The sequence below is a fragment of the Elgaria multicarinata genome, chromosome 2 (assembly GCF_023053635.1).
Source record: "Elgaria multicarinata webbii isolate HBS135686 ecotype San Diego chromosome 2, rElgMul1.1.pri, whole genome shotgun sequence".
NCBI lineage: Eukaryota > Metazoa > Chordata > Lepidosauria > Squamata > Anguidae > Elgaria > Elgaria multicarinata.
This window is the reverse complement of record NC_086172.1, coordinates 75,359,400-75,378,960: the sequence shown is the minus strand read 5'-3', so window position 1 is coordinate 75,378,960 and position 19,561 is coordinate 75,359,400. Positions and strand designations below refer to the sequence as shown.

General features: G+C 45.1%; 2 protein-coding genes across 2 annotated transcripts in view; both read left to right on the top strand.

Annotated features, from left to right (window-relative positions):
- The window catches only part of ZNF142 (zinc finger protein 142), a 411,120-nt gene that overhangs the window by 264,201 nt on the left and 127,358 nt on the right, over window positions 1-19,561 (top strand). The gene's annotated exons all lie outside the window — the stretch shown is intronic.
- On the top strand, window positions 861-18,828 carry RETREG2 (reticulophagy regulator family member 2). Its single transcript, XM_063116760.1, has 9 exons — window positions 861-1,133; window positions 6,170-6,276; window positions 9,464-9,494; window positions 10,148-10,283; window positions 11,811-11,895; window positions 12,653-12,790; window positions 13,054-13,148; window positions 14,438-14,573; window positions 15,825-18,828. The coding sequence occupies exons 1-9, from the start codon at window positions 868-870 to the stop codon at window positions 16,496-16,498; spliced, it is 1,668 nt and encodes a 555-aa protein (XP_062972830.1). The 5' UTR covers window positions 861-867; the 3' UTR covers window positions 16,499-18,828.

Below are 19,561 nucleotides of genomic sequence, written 5' to 3'. Positions count from 1 at the left end.
CTTTTGATTTGAGAGGCGGGGCGTATACACAAACATACATATACAATGTATGTTTTATTCATTCTATCCTTTTATTTCAGTGATTCGTCTAGAGGCAGCGGTGGGTAACTTGCATCCCTCCAGATATTTTAGTCTGCTACTCCCACCATCCTTCATCCATTGGTTGTGCTAACTAGGACTGATGGGAGTTGTAGGCTCACCTCCGGTTCTGTAATAGACCCAATAACCACATATTAGATTCCTCAGCCTGTACATCATTGTATATTGAAAGGGTGGAAACCGGGAAAAATAGCCCTTTTTCCTGTTTTAACCACCTTGACTCATCCTACTGTCTCCAAAACAGCCTCCCAACATAAAGCCAACAGGTACTTAGTTCCAACGAAAGCAGGATATTTTGTACTAAGGCTGCTTTAGTGTTCTGCAGTGATCCATAAAAGCTTCTGCAACACATCTTCAGATAAATAAAAACATATTTTCACACGAAATAAGGACTGTGAACCATGCTACAACATGTTAAAATCTTTGCTTTTCTCATTGTTTTCTACGGACCGCTCTCCCTTCAAGAAGTGTGAGTGGTGCGGAATAAGTGTCGAAAGACACCTGGAAGTTTTGTCTACAGACCATCAAACAGCCGCTCTAACTTTTTCCTATCTCTACTCGGAGATAGGAGCCTGAACAATTGCGCATGCGTGTCATAGAGAAACCATTCCTCCTTCTCGTGCGGGGGGGAGGGGGAACGGGCCGTTAGGGCACGTGATTGAGTTTTACGCGCAGGTTGGCCTTAGCGCAGGGTTGCTTCCGGTTGCGGCTGTCAGGACGGTTCCCGGCTCCTCCCCTCACCCCCCTTACTGATCGCTGGCTGAAGCAATGGCGAGCGGCGGCAGCAGCGGCGGCGGCTCCGGTGTCCCAGCGACAGAGGAAGGAGAGGCGGTGCCGTTGCCCGGGCCCGGTGACTGCTCTGCCGAAGCCGAGGAGGAGGAAGAGGAGGAACAGGAGGTGTTGGCTCTGGCCGCCCGGCTGAGGCGACGTCTGAGGGGCTGGGAGGCGACCGTGGCTGCCGTGCAGCGGCTACTGGTCTGGGAGAGGCCGCCACAGAGCCTGGCCGGGGCCGTCTGGCTCGGAGCTGCTCTGTGGTGAGAGACCGAGAAGGCGGGCGACGCAGGGGGGAACGCAGGAGGCGGCGAGGGGGGCTGGAGGGGGGCCGGGCGCTGTTTTGTGGCTGAGCAGCGGCTCTCGCCTTGGCCTTAGCGGCGGTGGGGAATCCTGGAGGGAGACTGGAAGAAGAGGGGCTATTCTAGAGCAGGGAGTAGCAGTGCCTGATGCGAGTAAAGTATCGGGTCGTGATGGTAGCGTCGTCGTAGCTTTCCTTGGGTGGGAGATCTTCTCTTGATGAAGAGGAAACAAGGTTACAATAGATGGCAGGTGCTTTGGGTCACCCAGACGGTAGCCAGTGTCAATACTGGTGTTGCTTCGAAATGAAAAGCTCTCTCATGCGTACGTAATTGGGAGTAAGTCCTATTGAAATTAGTTTAGTTTACTTCTAAGTAAACGTGGATAAGATCGTGTTGCTGCCTACAGTCTTTCAGCTGTCTGCAGAGAAGGCTCCAGGGAGAAAGAGTTGCCAGTCCGTGACATGAGATGTGGGCCTGTGTAGGTGCTTAAAGGCCGTGTTTCTGGATAGCAGGTTAGGCCTAGAGCTGTCCAGTCAAAAATGTAAGAAATAAATAGAACGCCATGGCAACAACTCCATGGAATGCTATTTATTTCTTAAGTTTTTGAAATAAACAATATCCATTCCATCCTAGGGGTCTGCTAGGTCTTATTTTGGAACAGGTTACAACCCAATGCAGTTATGCTTATTTATTGATCACATTTGTAGCCCTCCCCTTCTCCAAGGAACTCCCCCCACATGTTATTCTCATAACAACCCTGTGGGGTAAACTAAACTGAGGGATAATGACTTGCCCAAGGCCAGGTAGTGAACTTTGTGGCTGAGCAGGGATTTGGACCCCAGTCTCTCCAAATGAAATCACATACTCAGAGCTGCACTCCAGGGCTGTAAACAATGTATGCATTGCAAAGTCGTGCAGCACAACATGCAGAATTTTTGGGAGGGTGGAATTAAAGATCAAAACAAGGTGGTTGGCAAGATGGTTCTCAAGTTTTAGGGAATGTTGGGTTAAGGTATTGTGGAGAATAGTTAAAGCCTTCTACCCTTGAAGGAAGGAAGTTTGTTTTCAAGGATGTCAAGCCAGTGAGAGACCAGGAGTTTGAAGCTGAGTGGTACCATCATGAGAGAGAGGGTTGATAAAATTAAGTTATGAAGTGGAAAAGAAAAGACTTGGAAGAAGGGTCCTGTCACAGGCAAAATGTGTAAAAGAGGAACATTGCTATGCACAAGAAAGGATTTGGGAATGGGGAAGAGTTTATTGTTTTACGCATGGCTGGGTGAGTAAAGCATATTAGGCAATTTGATATGTAGAGGGGTAATAATGAGTCCTGTTGATTGTGCAGGGGTTAGTTTGCCTTCCTTCAGTAATCATGATGATCCTTTTTCAAAGGAGATGCACCTGTGCAGGGATATCCCTACAGTGGAGACATAGTACAGGGAAGACCACCCTGAGCTTATTGAGTAGGTGCATATAATAAGCAATGCCTTTCCCTGACATATGATGAGAGAGTTGGCACACCATTCAGTTATGAACACTGAGATGAATTGTTATTTGATAGTGGGTAGAATGTGCATGGAGATCATATGGCTGACTTACTGCTACAGCACCAGACGCAATACAGATAGGCCCTTTTATGTCATCTGGCCTCTGTATTCTTGGCTTTATCTTCTGAGATTCAGAAATGCACTGCTAGTTCTCCTTAGAACCAGTATATGCCCAATATTGCAGTTTGCTGCAAGTGAATTATTCTAGCAGTACATTTCTGCACACCACATTTTTGCCCAATTCCAGCATCACTCTCCAGAAGCTTCTATTTGGAAACAACAAAAAACAGAAAAGGCATGTAAATCTTGTTTGTTTAAACAGTTTTTTTAAAAAAGTTGCAGTGATGAGACCATATGTATCTCCCAGGGAAGGAGGTCTAATGATGTGAAGCCATCCGTGAGAAAGCCCTGTTTGTAGTACCTCCCAGCCTAATGGCTCAGATGCTGATCTTAAAGCTTGTGCAGGCTCATAGGCGGTCCTTCAGATAACATAGTCCTAAACCAGTCCTGGCTCTTTATGTCTGAGCAGAAAGGTAGCAATTCTAAACCTCCTCTCCGGCAGCTTAATGAGTTTGTATTGTAATGGGCAGCAGTGAAAGAAACTGAGAGCATCTTTGCTTCTGGGTGTATACCTGCAAAAATTAGTCTGGTTGAATATTGAAGCCTTGCAAGATTACATGACTAATGTAAAAGGGTTGAAAGCATGTGATGCAAATCTCAAGTATTTTGTTCCTACTTGCACAACCATTACATTTTGGCATGGTTTGTAAACAAATTCAGAATGGGGCCTTTGGTTATAATTATAGTTCAAGGAGGGATTGCTTGTCAGAAGTAGAAGGATGTTGGATCAGCCACCTGGTGAAGAAATGACTGCACCCTTCCTATAGCACTCTTGTTTATCTGATCATTAAACTTCATCCTAAATGTTGGGGGCGGGGGGAAACGGCTTCAACACACACATTCCATATTTATGTGAACTGCATATATAATGCTGCCTTATAAGTAGCCAGATAGTACTGTCTACATCTGGCTGGCAGCAGTTCTCCAAGGTCACAGGTGGATTTATTTATGTAGTATATTTTTTTATCCACCCAATAACAAGCATTATCTGGGTGGGTTGCAAATAGTGGATGTCTTTCCCAGCCCTTCTGTCTGAGATCCTTGTAACTGGAGATGCCTTGGTTTGAACCCTAGTCTTTCAGCCTGCAAAGCATGTGTTCTACCAGGTCCCTTCCCCTGCATAAAAGATTTGTCCATTGGAATCCAGTGCTGGACATTTGCCTGGACACACGTAAATGCTGCTGCCTCTGCCCCCAGTGCAGACCAAAATGTCTAGAACTCCACAAGTTGCCCACCTCTGGCCTAGTATTTGGAATTTAACATTGGTTGGATGTAGCCTCAAGTAACTTCTGCTTCACTCTCATAGTATAAACAGTTTTCTCCTTGATGCATGGGTAGTGCTAAGAGCACCTCCAGGACTTGGCCTGTGATAAACGAGGTCTGCTACTAGAAGCTGCAGATAACTGGAGGTTTGCCCAGAAGTGTTTCCAGTTAGTTTTTGTGTACTCCCTGCCTAGGACTCACATGGTTTGCACTATCCCTGGCTTGGAGCTGGTAGCTTAGTAACTCCTGGCAATGTACCAAATTTGGAGTAAGCCCTACTAGGTGCTAGTTGCACTCTGCTAGTTGAGCCCCCTGTTCAGCTTTTATTCACTGAGAACTGCAGTGCTAGCATATTATTTCCTTTTTGCCTACCCTACTTGTGCACACACAGCAGTATTTAACAAGCCCAAGTGATAGAACCCAGCAAACTGCTAGAAAGAAAAACATCCTGTTTACTTTTACAGACAATGAGCTGACTATCAGCAGAGCAGATTCATAGGCTGGAGCCATGCAGGGATTGGTAGTACACGTTCAAAGGCTGTAGTTGTGGAGACCTGGATTTGAAATAGGAGTGGAATGTTGTTATCATTAATAACCATTTAGGAGCTTTATGATGTTAAAAGACAAAAATCTGCCCTTGCTAGAAAAACACTTCCTCATTTAAAAGAAAAGTCCTCTCAAAGATTAATATACACAGGGCTAGAAACAGAAAAAAAAGGAGCCAACATCATTTTATAAGGTGCCAATCATATCAGGGCTAAATATTTTGTATTACTAGGTGCCACTAACACAATCTTTTTGGTGCCTGTAGTTCTTTCAACCCTCAATTGCTCAGAATACAGGTCTCCAAAGTGTATACTCTTTGTTCAGTGGATAGTGTTGGGCTTGGACATTGGAAACTTATAAATGACGGTTTGAAATGTACTGAAGTGTTTGGGACAATATATCTAAGCGATGCTGCTATGTCAAAAAAGCAACACACACTTAAATGCAGACCCTGATCTACCTGTGCAACTACTTTGGACTTCAAGAAACTGAGTTCAAACCATTCTACGGTTTCATTTGACTTTAGAAAAAATGTGACTATTTAGCTTCATTTCCCCCAGGATGGGAATAATAACCTTCCCAATAGGGCAGCGGTTCACAGCCTTTTCAGCCCTGAGGCCCACATGTGATACTGGGTTGGGAGCCATATGCATGTACACATACTTGCACACGCACGCAAAACAGTGATCCTGATACAGATTGCTCTTTCCTCTCTGCTAGCAATAGGAGAGGGAGGGAGAGATCTGCATGGGGATCATTAAGAAAGAGGGTGGGAAGAAGACAATCTTTCTTAATATGGCCATGTAATGTCTTTGGTCATGACTGGTGTGTACACTGTGCTTTAAAAAGAATTAACATTCTGCACCTGGGCAAATGTTTCTAGTCAGTTTTGCATGCCAAAACAGTGTGGCTATACTTGGAGTATAGTTAGGTGACTGCAAATCTGGTGGCCAATTTAAATCTTAAATTTAATACTTTCAATCACATTTCCCCAGCCATCCAGCAGTAAACAAAAGGCCAAGAATTTTCTATGCATTGCAAAGAACTTGGAGGGGGGAAATCCATTTCTAGGACAAGAGGCCTCTCTGACACATACAGAGAACTCTAGGAGCAGTGGGATCTTGTCTCTCTCTTAATACTGAGAATTAGGAAACAGTCAGAAGCAGTTTGTGAGAGACTTATGTTACTTCTGGCTTTCTCTAAAGCCAGTGCAAATGGAGGAATCTACTCAGTGCCTTGAAGTTCTGTGTGTGCATGTGTGTACGTCTCATAGCACCTGGGAGAGGGATCGGTGATGACTACAAATAATGGCTAACTACAAAGTCCTGCCAACATGTGTGCATCCCAATTTGTATTCCTTTGCTACATCTATTTAGGATTTGCTACATCTATTTAGGGTGGATTCCTGCATTGAGCAGGGGGATGGACTCGATGGCCTTGTAGGCCCCTTCCAACTCTGCTATTCTATGATTCTATGATACTTACCAGTACCTTCCTTTAATGCCTGTCTTTGTGACTTTCCAGGCTGTTTTCCTCCACTTCGTTGCGTCCTCTGTTCCTCCTCAGCATTGGCCTTATTGGTGTTCTCCTATTGGAAAGATGGAAGCCCCAATTCCTATTGGATTTCTCAGGTGAGTGAGAATAGTGCTGGTAGGACAAGTGAGAGAAGTGTCATAGTTCCTAAGCAGGGACTATCTTTGGTTCTCGAACACTCGCAAGTACAGTCCATTGCTTCCTTGTCTACTGCTGTGCTTTCCTGCCAATCAAATCTTGGGCTGGTATTTTCTTTTTGCTTCATCACACTGAATAAAAAGTAGCAAACAGTGCTGTTTCTTGCCCAGGAGCGCTAGTACTGCAACGCTAGTTGAGAGTGAGGAATTGCAGTTATTGCCTTAAGATCGTTTATGTCACAGCTTGCTTGGGTTTTTATTAAGCCCAAGAAGAGAACTGATGCATTTCTGCTATTTTGTGAAGCAATTTCTAGTTTCCATGGGAAGCCACTGAAAATCAGGCTAAAGGCACTTGGTTAGTCTTCTCTGTTTCTATATATCTTTCAGCTTTGTAGTAAATGGTACAGCTCTTGTGCTATCACATCCTAAAGGTCCAAAGAAGATGGACAGGAGGCATGGTTAAATGACCACTATATATGTTTTCAACTTAGGCTGAACCTTAGCTCTTGAGGAATGTTATTATGTGAGTAGGCTGATGGTGTTTGCAACTGCACATTAGAGCAGCCTTCCACTAGTTTAGAGCAGCCAGATAAGAGAACTCAGTGTCTGAAGTAAGATGATCTGTAGCAATTTATTTTGAACAAAACGTAACATCTGGTTTCTAGTTCATAAAGTCCATGGAAACCACTGCATCCCAGAAGGATGCAAAGTACCAGTTATATCTCTCTACCTTTGTTTTTATTTTCCTGTGCTAGAGGAGTTCCTTTTAAAGCAACAGGATCAGGAGGCCTTGATTTTATGTTAAAAATTATCTAAGTTGAAGCTATTTTATTCCATTCGTCCTGCTGATAAATAGCAGTGTTGCAATGTTGTTACATAACAAAACAGTAAGCCATCCAAGGTGGGCTGAGGGCTGATTTCTGGACTCTTGCTGAGAACATTAATCGTATCACCTTCCCTATTTTACTGAGCAAACTACCACCTGCCTTGATTTATGCAAAATCAGCTGACAGGCTGCCTATCCTAGAAACAATTAATATTGACACTTTATTCCTGAACTATCATTCTGTTTAGGGTCCAGGCAGATTCTGTGGAGATATTTACAAAGCTGCTTGTCAGTTATTTTTGGTGAACGTTTACATTGTGCAAAGTACAAATCTACAGACAGGCCTCATCTCTGGGTATCTTGCTAGCTTTTGCTTATCATGCTGAGTTTCTTCTTGCAGCTCTGGAACAGAGATCAACTGTTCAATAATACAGTGAATGCTAAAACTATTGTCTTGGATTCACTGGATTCAAGGTTGATACCTTACTGTTGCCGCACTTCTGGTGGACTAATGTTTCTTTTGGACCTTCCAGACTCGTAAGACTAATACACAAGGAGAAGGTATTGTTAAGTGAGCCGCACATGCCAAGCCCAGAGTTATAGAGCTGGAGCATGTGGACTGCATTACCCCTCTGGTCCGTGCATTAAGAAGCACATAGTAGGCTAATGTAAACCTGTCGTGTTTCCGCTGCCCCATTTCATGATGCCTGGGTTTAGCACTCTGGCAGGCCACAGTGTTCAAATAGTAGACTAACACAGTAGTCAGTGTACTCATAGCTGCAGTAAATGGCCGTTGTGGCCAGGCTGCTGCATTAAGAACAGTAGCTTTTCACACTGTTAGAATGGACTCAAGATTCTTCATGTGGGCAGTGGCTGTTGTAATGCCTGAGTACCCACCAGAGTCTTTGCTGGCAGGAGAAGATCGCAGTTGGCTCCCTCTGTTAGGGCTGATTGCCTGGAATCTGGGTCACAGACTTAACAAGATTGCTTTCTGCCGCTCCAGTGCACTCTTTACCAGCCTGTCAGCTCTGTGTTTGTGGCCAAAGGGGGAGCCCTGAGCCAGCCCCAAGCACTATAGCTTGTAGGGACTATGTGCAGCTCACAGCATGTTATAAATAACAGCAGTGCTTGTCAGCAGCATCAGATAGTCAAATCTGATGAGCTTTGAATTCTTGCTTCAAATCTCTGGGGCAAAGGAGCTTATTCACAACCGTCTGTAAACTAGGTTAGTAAGGCTCAACTCCTGGGCACACTTTTAGGTGGCCTTGCAATGCCAGGGGTTTGTTCATGCTCTGTCCCAAGGCAGCCCAGCATCTGCAACAATCCTATATGCAACCTCAGTTACATGAATAAACATGCAGCTTATGTAGTACATGGCCCCGTTCAGACAACACGTTAAACCATGCTGCTTAACCACAAAATGGTTAACAGAGTGCATTAACCTTAATACATTCCGTTAACCATTTTGTGGTTAAGCAGCATGGTTTAGCGTGCTGTCTGAACGTGGCCTATATGTTCTCAATGTTGATTACTTCTAAACCAGTTCAGGAAGTTTTTTCAAGTGTGGACCAGTAAGTATAAAATGAAATGCATTGATATTAGTGAGTGATTTGAGGCTGCGATGAAAGTACAGGTAGGAATAAATGCTGTGCACCTGCATACTGCAGCCTTTTGTAAATCTTTTCAAAGTGTATTAAACCACAAGGTCTAGAGATATATTTTCAAAACAACAAAAATGTCAAACAAAACAGCAAAAACAAAACATGTCATTCTCATACACCAACTGTTGTACTAACAGCTCTGTCCCCTTATGTCTAGCTGTTCTGCCACGACTTTGTTGTTTGGTAACTGCTTGTGGGAAAGCAAGTGGCCATTTCAGCTCTGCAGTTAGTTTTGGCCAAGGGGGCTCAAGTGTTCTATGAGTGAACTCTTCTGAGCATTAGCTGAGTCTGGGCTATGATGTCTTTGGGAACTGCCCCCCCTCAAATTGCAAGTGAGTCAATTGGAGTCTCCTTGTTTCAATACGTGAAGTTCTTGTTCAACAATAATCTTCTGTTATTGAGTGTGCAGCTAAAGAACACCACTTTGTGGGTTTATCATGACATTTGGGCAGCACTTGGGGCACTTCTCAAAGAAAGCCTTGCTTCCCCTCTGTCCCCATAGTGTCTTGAGCTTTCAGACATGCGCTCTGCTGTTCTTTCTACTCTGCCTCTGCAGAATGATTGCTGAAGGGGAAAAAAACCTCTAGCAGTACATGAATTTAAGCTGTCATGTTTCATTTATCACTTAGGTGAATGAACTTTTTTCCTCTTTCTCCTACAGCACAGCCCTTGGAAGAACCTGGAGGAGACAGGTAGGTTGTTCCTTGTATGGTTCTGGGCATGTAGATCTTTTCTGACCCCCCTTTGCCTTACCTTGTGTCCTCCATTTACTTGGAGTGGCTCAGTACTTCGATCCATGCCAGGGATGGGTATCTTGTTGCCTTTCAGATGTTGTTGGACTACATTTCCCATCAACCACAGCAACATAGCCAAGGGTGAAGGATGATGGGAGTTTCAGTCCAAAAGCATCTGGAGGGCCATAAATTGTCCATCCCTGATCTATGCTGGGACCTGAAAAGTGCTCTCCAGAATTCTTTCTCCTTCAGTATGAACATTTGGCTTTCTTATGTGGGTTCAGGAGCAGCAGTGTGAGTGACTTCTTAGTTATTCCCTTACCTTAACAAATCAAATGTGGCTCGGTTTTTACCCTGTAGAAATATATGGAATTGGATGGATGATTGTCCTGATAATTTTGTCACCCTAGGTTTGCTGGAAGCTTCCAAGGAAGGAATGTTGTGTCCTCCATTAGAACATGTACATAATATTGCTCCACAGTGGCTTAGATATCTTGCTGTCAATTTTGTCTGCAGAAAGTGATTCTCTTTCGTGTGTAGCTCCATTAATCATTGGATGGCAGTATACCTGGAAGGCCTGGTTGACTGACATATTGTTTCCATTGCTGCAGTGACAGTGAGATGGCAGGAGCGCAGCCTCACCTGCTCAGTGTCCCAGAGCTCTGTCGTTGCTTGGCGGAGAGCTGGATTACGTTCAGGCTGTATTTGCAGGAGCTGCTGCAATACAAGAGACAAAACCCTGCCAAGGTGAGCAGGGAATCAACGGGGCTTCTCAAACCAAGAAACGGCAGCCTGGCTCCTTTTTACTCAAAAACATTTTCCCCTGGGCTGCCTTTGGGTTGTGGCTTGCTAATATATTTGCCCTGGGCACTTAGGTTTGCTTCACAAACCTGATGATTTTTCTACTCTGATATTGCTTTGGTTAAGTAAGAAGTATATATTTTGTGCAGTCACAATCATATGTGGTGTAAATGTTAGAGTTTCAAACAGCAAACTTAAAGGGAGACAGTGGCTCAGTTCAGACAACACATTTCTCAATGGTGGTTTTAGAACTCCACAATGGAGTTTTTACACCACCATTGAGAAATATGTTGTCTGGCAGGAAAACTCCACACAACGGTGGAGATTTTTTTGGGAAAACACTCCACGCAGGATATCCATGCTGTGCAGAGGAGAATTCCTGCACAACTGTTACGTTGTGTGGCAGGCTCTGTGGAGTTTTCTGTGGAGTTGTCTTTTCCCACTGGCTACAGAGTCCCCTGGCTAGAACAGCAAAAGGAGCTAGTGCCACTCTAGGAGAGCCACCAGGATTGGTTTTTTTGCAGCAATGGCTGATGGGATACCATCGGGAGGACTGGGGAAAGAGAGAGGGCAGAGGAACTGTCAATCAAACGTCGTGATGGGTTTTACTCAACTCCATGGTAGCACAGTCACACAACGGTGGAGTTAGAACACGTTGTTTAGGGAGTACCCCCTAGGAACTTAACCTTTGAGTGGAGTTTTCACACTGTGTTGACTAATGTGTTGTCTGAACTGAGGCAGTATTTCTCAGTATATGTGAGGAAAAATGGAAACGGAGTTCTGACCAATTACCTCACTCCAAACAAGATGCAGGTTAATCCAGTTGTTCCCAGCAAGAACTATTCTGGGGAAAACATCTGGGTCCAGACATACCCCCCAGGGCAGACCAACATGCTGATGCTGGTACACAGTTATCATACCTGTTGCAGCCCTCTGGCTCTTCCTTCTTCTCTCTCCCTCTGTAATGGTTAGAAATTCAAAATGAATGATGTGATGTCTTTGTGTTTCAAGTGGAGAGAAGTATAAATATTATGTTATTTCCTGAGATGTGATTTTGCCACATTTTGCATTGAGCAAACCTTTTCCAGTACTATTTCCAAAGGTATGTGATTGACACAAGAAAAGTCACTCAAAGGTAGCCATTTGCTCACTTGTCAATTACTTCTGGGCATTTTGCTTGCTGTTCTGGGTACCCCTGGAACTTTTCCCCGAGGGGTCTGGCGCTGTTATATGTTCTGCCAAATGGCAGCACACTGAAGCAAAATGAAAGCAACAGTTCTGGCACAGTACAGTCATGGATTATGTAAAACAGCTGTAGGTCTGAATGCAAGCTATTATTAAAAGGTCTTGGGATTGAGAAGGCACCTTGAAACATTTCAGGTGCCTTCAGGTGGCTTCTTGTACTAGCTGTCCTGAGGTTGCCTTCACCTTGTTAAGCTTTAATTCTTAGTCTCCCTTGCCTTGTTCCTCCAGTTCTGTGCCAGGGTCTGCTCAGGATGCTTGATGCTAGCGATAGTAGGACACTATGTTCCAGGAATCATGATCTCCTACATTGTCTGTGAGTATTACTAAGTCCCTTGTATTCCTCAAAACTAGACATGTGGCTTAATAAGTTGTCATATAGGCTATGATTATGTTCAGGAATCTTCTTTATCAAACTCATAAGGTAGACTCTTTCTGCCTCCCCATGCACTTGCATATCAGAGTGAAAGTCAGAGTGGTGCTGCATAACCCCTGTTATAAAGCCAGTGGTGGAGGCCTTCAAATGATGATATCTATGGATCTAAAGCAATCTTGACCTCTGCCAGCTTTCTAAGGAAACATGGATGCCAGGAAGAGAGCTATGACCCATTTTTAGTCTGTTTCAGGCAACAAATGGAAGCATCTGCTAAGTTGCTTCTATAGCTTATTAAATCTGTACCTTGGGACCTCTTTCCTTTTTCTGTTTGTGTCCATGCCAGATTGTAGTTGGACTCATTGTTTGAGTCAACTTGGGCTATATTTCCTGCATAGATTGGTCTGGCTGATGATATTTCTAGAATCCTTTTTGACGCATTGATTGAGCCCAGTAAGGAACTGCTGAAGGGACTGGGCCTTGGGCATTCCTACAGGGGACATGGAATTATTATTATTATTATTATTATTATTATTATTATTATTATTATTATTATTATTTATTTATATAGCACCATCAATGTACATGGTGCTGTACAGAGTAAAACAGTAAAACAGAGTAAAACAGTAAAACAGGAATGCCTCTTTGACCTAGGGAATATATGCTTCTAATGCACTCTTGGCTTTCTCCACATCTCCAGTGCTCAGTATCTTGCTGTGGCCACTGGTAGTCTACCATGAGCTTATCCAGAGGATGTACACCCGTTTGGAGCCCATCCTGATGAAACTGGACTACAGCATGAAGATGGAGACCTTGCATCATAAACATGAAAAGAAAAGTAAGATGACAACTCCCTATTACCTGAAATGCATTGCTTTTGATGATGGGATACAGGATAGGAGCCCAGCAAATCTTACCCAAACTGGGCTGACTGAGAGCAGTACATCTGGTGGGGGCAGGGCCTGGAAGGGCTACTTGGGACAATTACTCTGTGGAGGCCCAGACTATATGAAGCTTCTGATAAATCCTTCCTTGGCCCTTTTTCTATGGGGCCAGCCCCAGAGGTGTCCCATAGAGCATTTCTTTTGTTCTATTCCACAGAGCGTCAAGGAAAGAGTGAGCCGGAAGCTGGCAGTGAGTCAATGGCAGAGACGGAAAGTGAAAGTGAGGCGGAACTGTCTGGCTATTCTCCAGTGGTGAGGGCAAAGGCAAGGGGTGCATGGGGACATGGGGTTGATTCCCAAGAATGGTCTTCCTCCAAGTGGCCAGAAAGTGGGTTAAGAGTTTGTTTCCAGGTTTGGGAAGTTGAAGACCTGACATTTATTGCCTTCATAGGGACAATGTGGCTATAGCTACCAGCTAGTCCATGCAGGCTAACCTAGGGACTGGACATGATGCTTCAGATTCTGGGGTGGGGTTGGAAGCAATTAGACCAGCATTGTTGGAGGCCTTTGGGCCTTCAAGCTGCTGAAATATCAGGTTTCCCTCCACCTTTCTCCTTCCTCTTCCGAACCATTGGTCCCTCATTGTTTTGGGGAAGGGTTAGGGTCTCTTCGCTCATGTAGGCAGCATTAATTGCATGTATAACCCACATGGTGTGTTGGATCTGGGTTCAAGTCCCTATTCAATCAGACAGGGGTAGATGTATTAGATATTTAAGTCACAACAATACAAGTTCAATACAATTTTAAATCTAAAGAATACAGAATAAACACCACAAAGCCACTTTTTTGGTCGTTCTTGTATCCTTTCCATTCAGGGAAAAAGTGAATCATATAGTGTCTCTCCGTATGAAATCTGAGGTAAACTTGGCTCAGTTAAGTCTTTTTCTTGGTGATTCATAAAGATGGTAGGTTCTCCATGCTCTTGATGACAACACCAATTTTCTTTGTGCTAAAAGGTTTTTTTTAAGCAGCTTTCCTTCAGGATCACAGCTAGTATTGCCCTCTTAAGTTTTTATTATAGCCTACTCCTTCCAGCAGTGATGTATTTATGATTTTCTCTCAGATGTGGTAATTTCATTTTGGAGAAGCTCTCAAGTGTCCCATTTCAGTGGCAGGCAGAGCTGAAGGTAAAACATGTTGGAGCCAAAATACCAGCATATTGTAGTTTAAAGCTTTTACTGTCAGCAACTAAGCCTTAGCAGAGGCATTTCAGCTGTTTAGAATGGGTGGAAACATGCACAAAAGCTGTAAGCCACCAGGCGATCAGTGACAGGGAAATGGGGTGGGGCCACCTGGGGAACTTCGGAGGGCCGGATTTGGACGCCAGACCTGAGGTTCTGCTTCCCTGATATAACAGAATCATTGTGAGGATGAATAAACTTAGAGGATAGAGCGAAGTCTGGGTATAAGATTGCTTTGGCATCCCCTGATGATGGAGACGCTAGGCCAGCAGGTGGGACTTAGTGGCTTGGAGTTTTTAGCCACGTACTAGTAAGCCCAGTTGAACCTTGGAAGAGTAGCCTTTCTCTGGTCTTTTGCAGGTGGATGTGAAGAAGACAGCTCTGGCATTGGCAATCACAGACTCTGAGCTCTCGGATGAGGAGGCCTCTATCTTGGAGAGTGGAGGCTTCACCGTCTCCAGAGCTACGACGCCACAGCTAACAGATGTGTCTGAAGGTGCCATTTTCCTACTCCTCCTATCCAAATCCTCCTATCAGCTGGGAATCAGTGTATGGAATGAAGATTGTGGGTGGGATTTTTGTCTCTCTAGACTTGGAAAGACCTGCATGGGGAGATGTCTTGTTTGTAGCTTTGGCAGAAAGTGAGCAGGCTCTGGTGTGCGGCCTTGTAGTGTTTGGGTTCCTGTAGCTTTATACAACTAGAAGGGAGATTGAACTGGGGGCAGTTCTTGTGTTGGATGTCCATGTGGGTGGTTATATTGGCAGCTTTGGGTAATCCTTGCCATTTTGTAACTGTCCAAGGCAGGAGACAGTTTAGTCACATTTAGTCAGCAAATCCTTTTCTGATTTGTCTTAGCCTTGCCTTCCGTACAAGTTCATTGCTATCTGACTGCTTCCGCATCTGCTCATTTGTCAAGCTGCCGCCCCACACATTTCGTAATCCTTTAAAGTAGTTTGTAAACCCTCAGAGCAGCAAAGGCCCGTATTTTATACAGCAACTAGTCCAATGTTGTAGTAGCTATGGTAATGAGGTATTATTACTAATAGATTTTGGTGTATGTGGAAAATCCAAAGTATTGGATCTTGCTCCATAAAGACTCATAGCAGTTGTGGTCACTCTCTCTGCCATGGCGTGGTGAGCTGTTTCCTGAGGCTCTGTGAATGAAGGGACAGGAGGAAGTCACTATACATTAGGCTGTTCAAGCGCTTCACATTCATTTTCTTATTATCCTTACAACAACCTTGTAAGATATGTCAGTATTATTACACCCAGTTTGCAATGGCTGAAGGGGGCAGAGACTGGGATAATAGTAGTTTACCTAAGGTCATCTGATGAGCTCATGGTAGAGGTGAGTTTCAAACCGGGTCTTTCCTAATTTGTGCACATTCTGTCTTAGCCACTGGTATGTTCACTCTCCTTTGTGCTGGTGAGATGGGAGAGTAAATTTTAAAAAAGCAGCAGTGGGATCATCTTGTGTGGCTGGTGATTTTAAATCTTACAGCAATTATTGGCCTGTGCTATGGAAGAACTCCAAGCAGAGAGGATAGGAAACAGCATTGCCAGGCAAGATCAAAGAAGATAAGGAGAAACAAAATGCCAAGTGAGGCTGTTCAGCAAAGGCTTCGTATAAATGTAAAGAAGTCTGAAAGCCATGCTTGGGCAAACAGTTCAGTTTGGATGAGGATTCAGAGCAGAGGGCCTCTGGAGACTATGTTCATGCTAACTCCCTCCTGATATGCTTTTCAGATCTGGATCAGCAGAGCCTGCCGAGTGAACCAGAAGAGTCCTTCTCCAAGGACATGGCAGAGTTCCCCTCTGTGGAAGAGTTTCATTCCAGGGACTTGGGACCACCTAGCAAGGAGGACAACTTTGCGGTGCCTGCCCATGCCGCCCATCAGCCGGACTCCACTGAGGAAGAAGTGGCAGTAGCAGCAGCCGGGAGTTTGGACACATCCATCCTGGGCCTGGCCTCGCCCTTGCATTTTGTAAATACGCATTTCAATGGGAATGGGCAGGCGATGGCAGGAGGGGCTGCTGAACCCCAGGATGCCTCTGCCCGAGACCTGGGGCTGCACATCGATTCGCTGAGCCAAGAGATCGTCACCACAGCGATCAGTACAGTAGTGCAGAACACCCTGTCAGCCCTGCTCCGCTCCTCTGAGGACAGCGAGGGGCCTTCTCTCTCTGAGTTCCTGCCCACTGAGCCTGAGGAGAGACTCAGTTTCCAGGCTCAGCTGTCTGAGAGTGAAGAGGTGGGAGCTGCCTCTTTACCTGGAGAGGAAGAGGAAGCCGATGACTTCGAGCTGCTTGACCAGCGGGAGTTGGAGCAGATGGATGCAGAGCTCGGCCTTTCAGGAGAGACAGAGGCTCCGGGCGCATCTTCTCTCCCTCCTGAAGAAGAACAGTCACCCAGCTCCTAGGTCCCACGGCTCCCCTGTATTTCTGTAGCTGCAAGGAAGGACAAATAGACACATGGCAGGGTGTGATCTATGCTGACCGGGGATGGCAGAGCATCCACATGCACAGTGTTATGTCTGGAATAGTGCGTTGTTGTTGCTGCCCTCCTCCTCCTCCTCCTAGTGTTCGCCTTCCCATCAGGCCACTGTGTCCAGCCCGTGCTTCCTAGTGATGATGCAGTCTTTCGGTCCGCTGTTGCAATTTGTCTGTCTTTGTCTCGTCATCTTTGTTTTTTTGCACGCCACATCTTCAGCTAGATAGACCTGTTACTCGCACCCACTGCTCATCCCCACACACCCAATAGGAAGTCAAGTGTTTTTATGGGATGGGGGTGGCAGCGGGAGGGTCTAAATTGTAAATAACGTGATGGAACCATTGGTTGTTTAGTTGAACAATGGGGAGGAATTGGTTGTATGGAGAAACGGGTTGGGGAGGTTCCTTCTTAGTTAGAAATTTGGTTGGGGAGGGGAAACAGGGCATCAAAAGTGACAACAGGTATTTTTGCTGTCAAAATAGGAGGAGGCACACCTGGGCTTCGCTACCCACCTTGCACAAAATAGTAGCTGTAGTTTCTAGCACTAGCCCCCTCCCTCTCCATTATTTTAAGCCTCCAATCCAGTTCCCTTTATGCAGTAATATGAATATGAAACACCTGACGTGGGCTCCAGTATGGGGTGGCTTGGGTCTTCTGGGTTCTGAACTGCAAGCCAGGCTGACTGAAGCGTCTTTTACAGTATGTACCAGGAAAAATACAACTGAATCTGAGATACCCTGAAAGCCTTTCTCTCCCTTCCCCACCACCCACCCTTCTGCTGCTGCTGCTGCACTTTATTTGCAAAGTACCTGTTCCTGCTTGTTGTCACCTTTTCTGAAGGCCTGGCTGAGCCGGCCCTGCCCTGTGATGCACCTTGGCCAGAAAGCTATCTTCTACTGCCCTCAGTCTTGTCTTGAGGAGAAGAGCAGGGCGGTTTGAGAAGAAATTATATGTGTGAGACAATGGGAAGAACTCTTGTTTTTCTAGCCTTGTCTGCACATCAGGTGTTTCTCTCCTTATAGCCTTTTTGGTAAGTGGAGTAATATGCCCTCTTGTGTTCTCAGGAGAAAGGATTGGGGGGAAGGGGAGGGAATTGTTCTATTCCACACACACACATGCAGGTGGCTACTGCCCTTCATTGATAGCTGTGGAGGGTGCTGCCTGCCCAGCTTATAGAGAATATGGTTTTAAAAATCTATTTGAAACCATCAACTGAATCTTTCAAAGGTTGATTTTAAATTGCAATGGTAAAATAGTTTTAATTGTGTAGAAGCAGAGCTGCCCCCATGTCTGGGTTGTGTATCAGTTGCCCGGTGCAAGGTGAAGATCTGCCTATGGCAATAGCTTTCCCAGCTCTAGGGATACTCTTTTGCTCCCTGGAATAAGTCTCCTTTTGAAGGGCGGGGGGCTGCATTGTGAATGTGTCATTCTCCTGCTTTATTAAGGCATTAAAGATACGTCCAGGCAATTCCTCACGTTCTTCACATTTTCAAGAGAAACTGCAGGTTTCCAGATGCAGGCCTTGGAGCTATGATAGCTTGCCTTGCAGACCTCTGACTTGCATTTCTGTGAGATTTTTCAGCAAAGCGAAGGTGCTGCTTCTCCACATGGGTGGCAGCCAAAAGAATTCCAAGCACATCTGCAAGACCCCAGCTCCTGCCTTTTACCCCCTTCAGGGTACATTGGCTGCTGAGCCATTTGGTGCCCCCTCTTTTTATTGGGGTCACTTCTCATAATGGGCTCCTTCAGTCATGGGGCAAGATGATTTTGTGGGCCAGAGTTGGCTCCCTTTCTGTCCTGGATTGCCTGCCCTTCTCCCCAAACATTGGGGGTGTGTGGGGGTGTGGGGGTGTGAGGTGGCTGTTAAAAACAGCTTCTTCTTAATGTCTGCACTTTGGAAACAGGCAGCTGCGTGGCACTGAGTGTGGAGCCTGCCTGCCTGCCTGCCTGCCTGCCTTTGTGTTGTGTCCTGAGCACAAATGTTGCCACCTCTCCCAACAACCAGAACCCCTGGCTTTCCCTTTCTGGTGCAGGAGGCATGTTTATATGTTGGTATTTCTTTCTAAGCTTTCTTCCTTTCCTTTGGTGGCAGCAGTGCTGTGCTGCTCCAGCACAGAGGCCTCCTAATGAAGGCAGCTGAGATTGCTGATGCCACATAGGGAAGGTGGAGGGCTTTGAACTATGTAGCAGTGTTTATGGCTAAATATTTAAAAACCAAGACGTAGTCTTTTTAATAAAAAAAAGTTGCAAAGATACGAATTTTGGTTTAAAGGTTCCAACTCTTTTCTTAGCATGTCTGCTTGAAGCCTGAACTTTCTCTTTTTCTCTCCCCGTTTCTCTCGACTTCGATGCCTCAGAATCTTACAGCCGTCTCTAGGCTATGGTGGGGTGGCTATTATCCTAGTTTTTGCCTGTCAAAGGCCATATCCCACTGAGCATGTGTTGCAGGTCAGCTGAGGCTCTTTTCCCAAGCTTAATTCAGGTGGTTACAGCAGGTACTTAGTGATTTGACAGCTGGCATGAGCTTGAACAGAAGACAGGACAGTAGTAACGTCATAGGAGTATCTGCTTATCCGTATAGAACTCACAATTAAATCCACTTCGATACAAAATGTCACTTCCATACTTGCACATTGGGAGAAAAGTTCTAGTTTAACATTTCCCCTGGCATCTAGTTTCTTATATGCAGGGAATTGTTTTATGCAGGAGTAATGAATTGGGTGAACCCCCACCTGCAGCCTGAATTGGAAGAGCCCAAACACAGAACTAGGGCTTGTCAACCATACGAGTCTTTATTTAGACTCTCTCCAACCTGTGTGTGATTATTGGCAGGTCTGGCATTGTTTTGGGCACACACACCTAACTCTGTGAACTCTAAAAATGTGTCTCTAACTTATATTTAAAATTAATTTTTCTGTACGGTATGTACTGCTGCTACTACTTTGAAGGGTTAACGTGTGTAGATTAGCTGGCAAGCTTACTCACGGTTGTT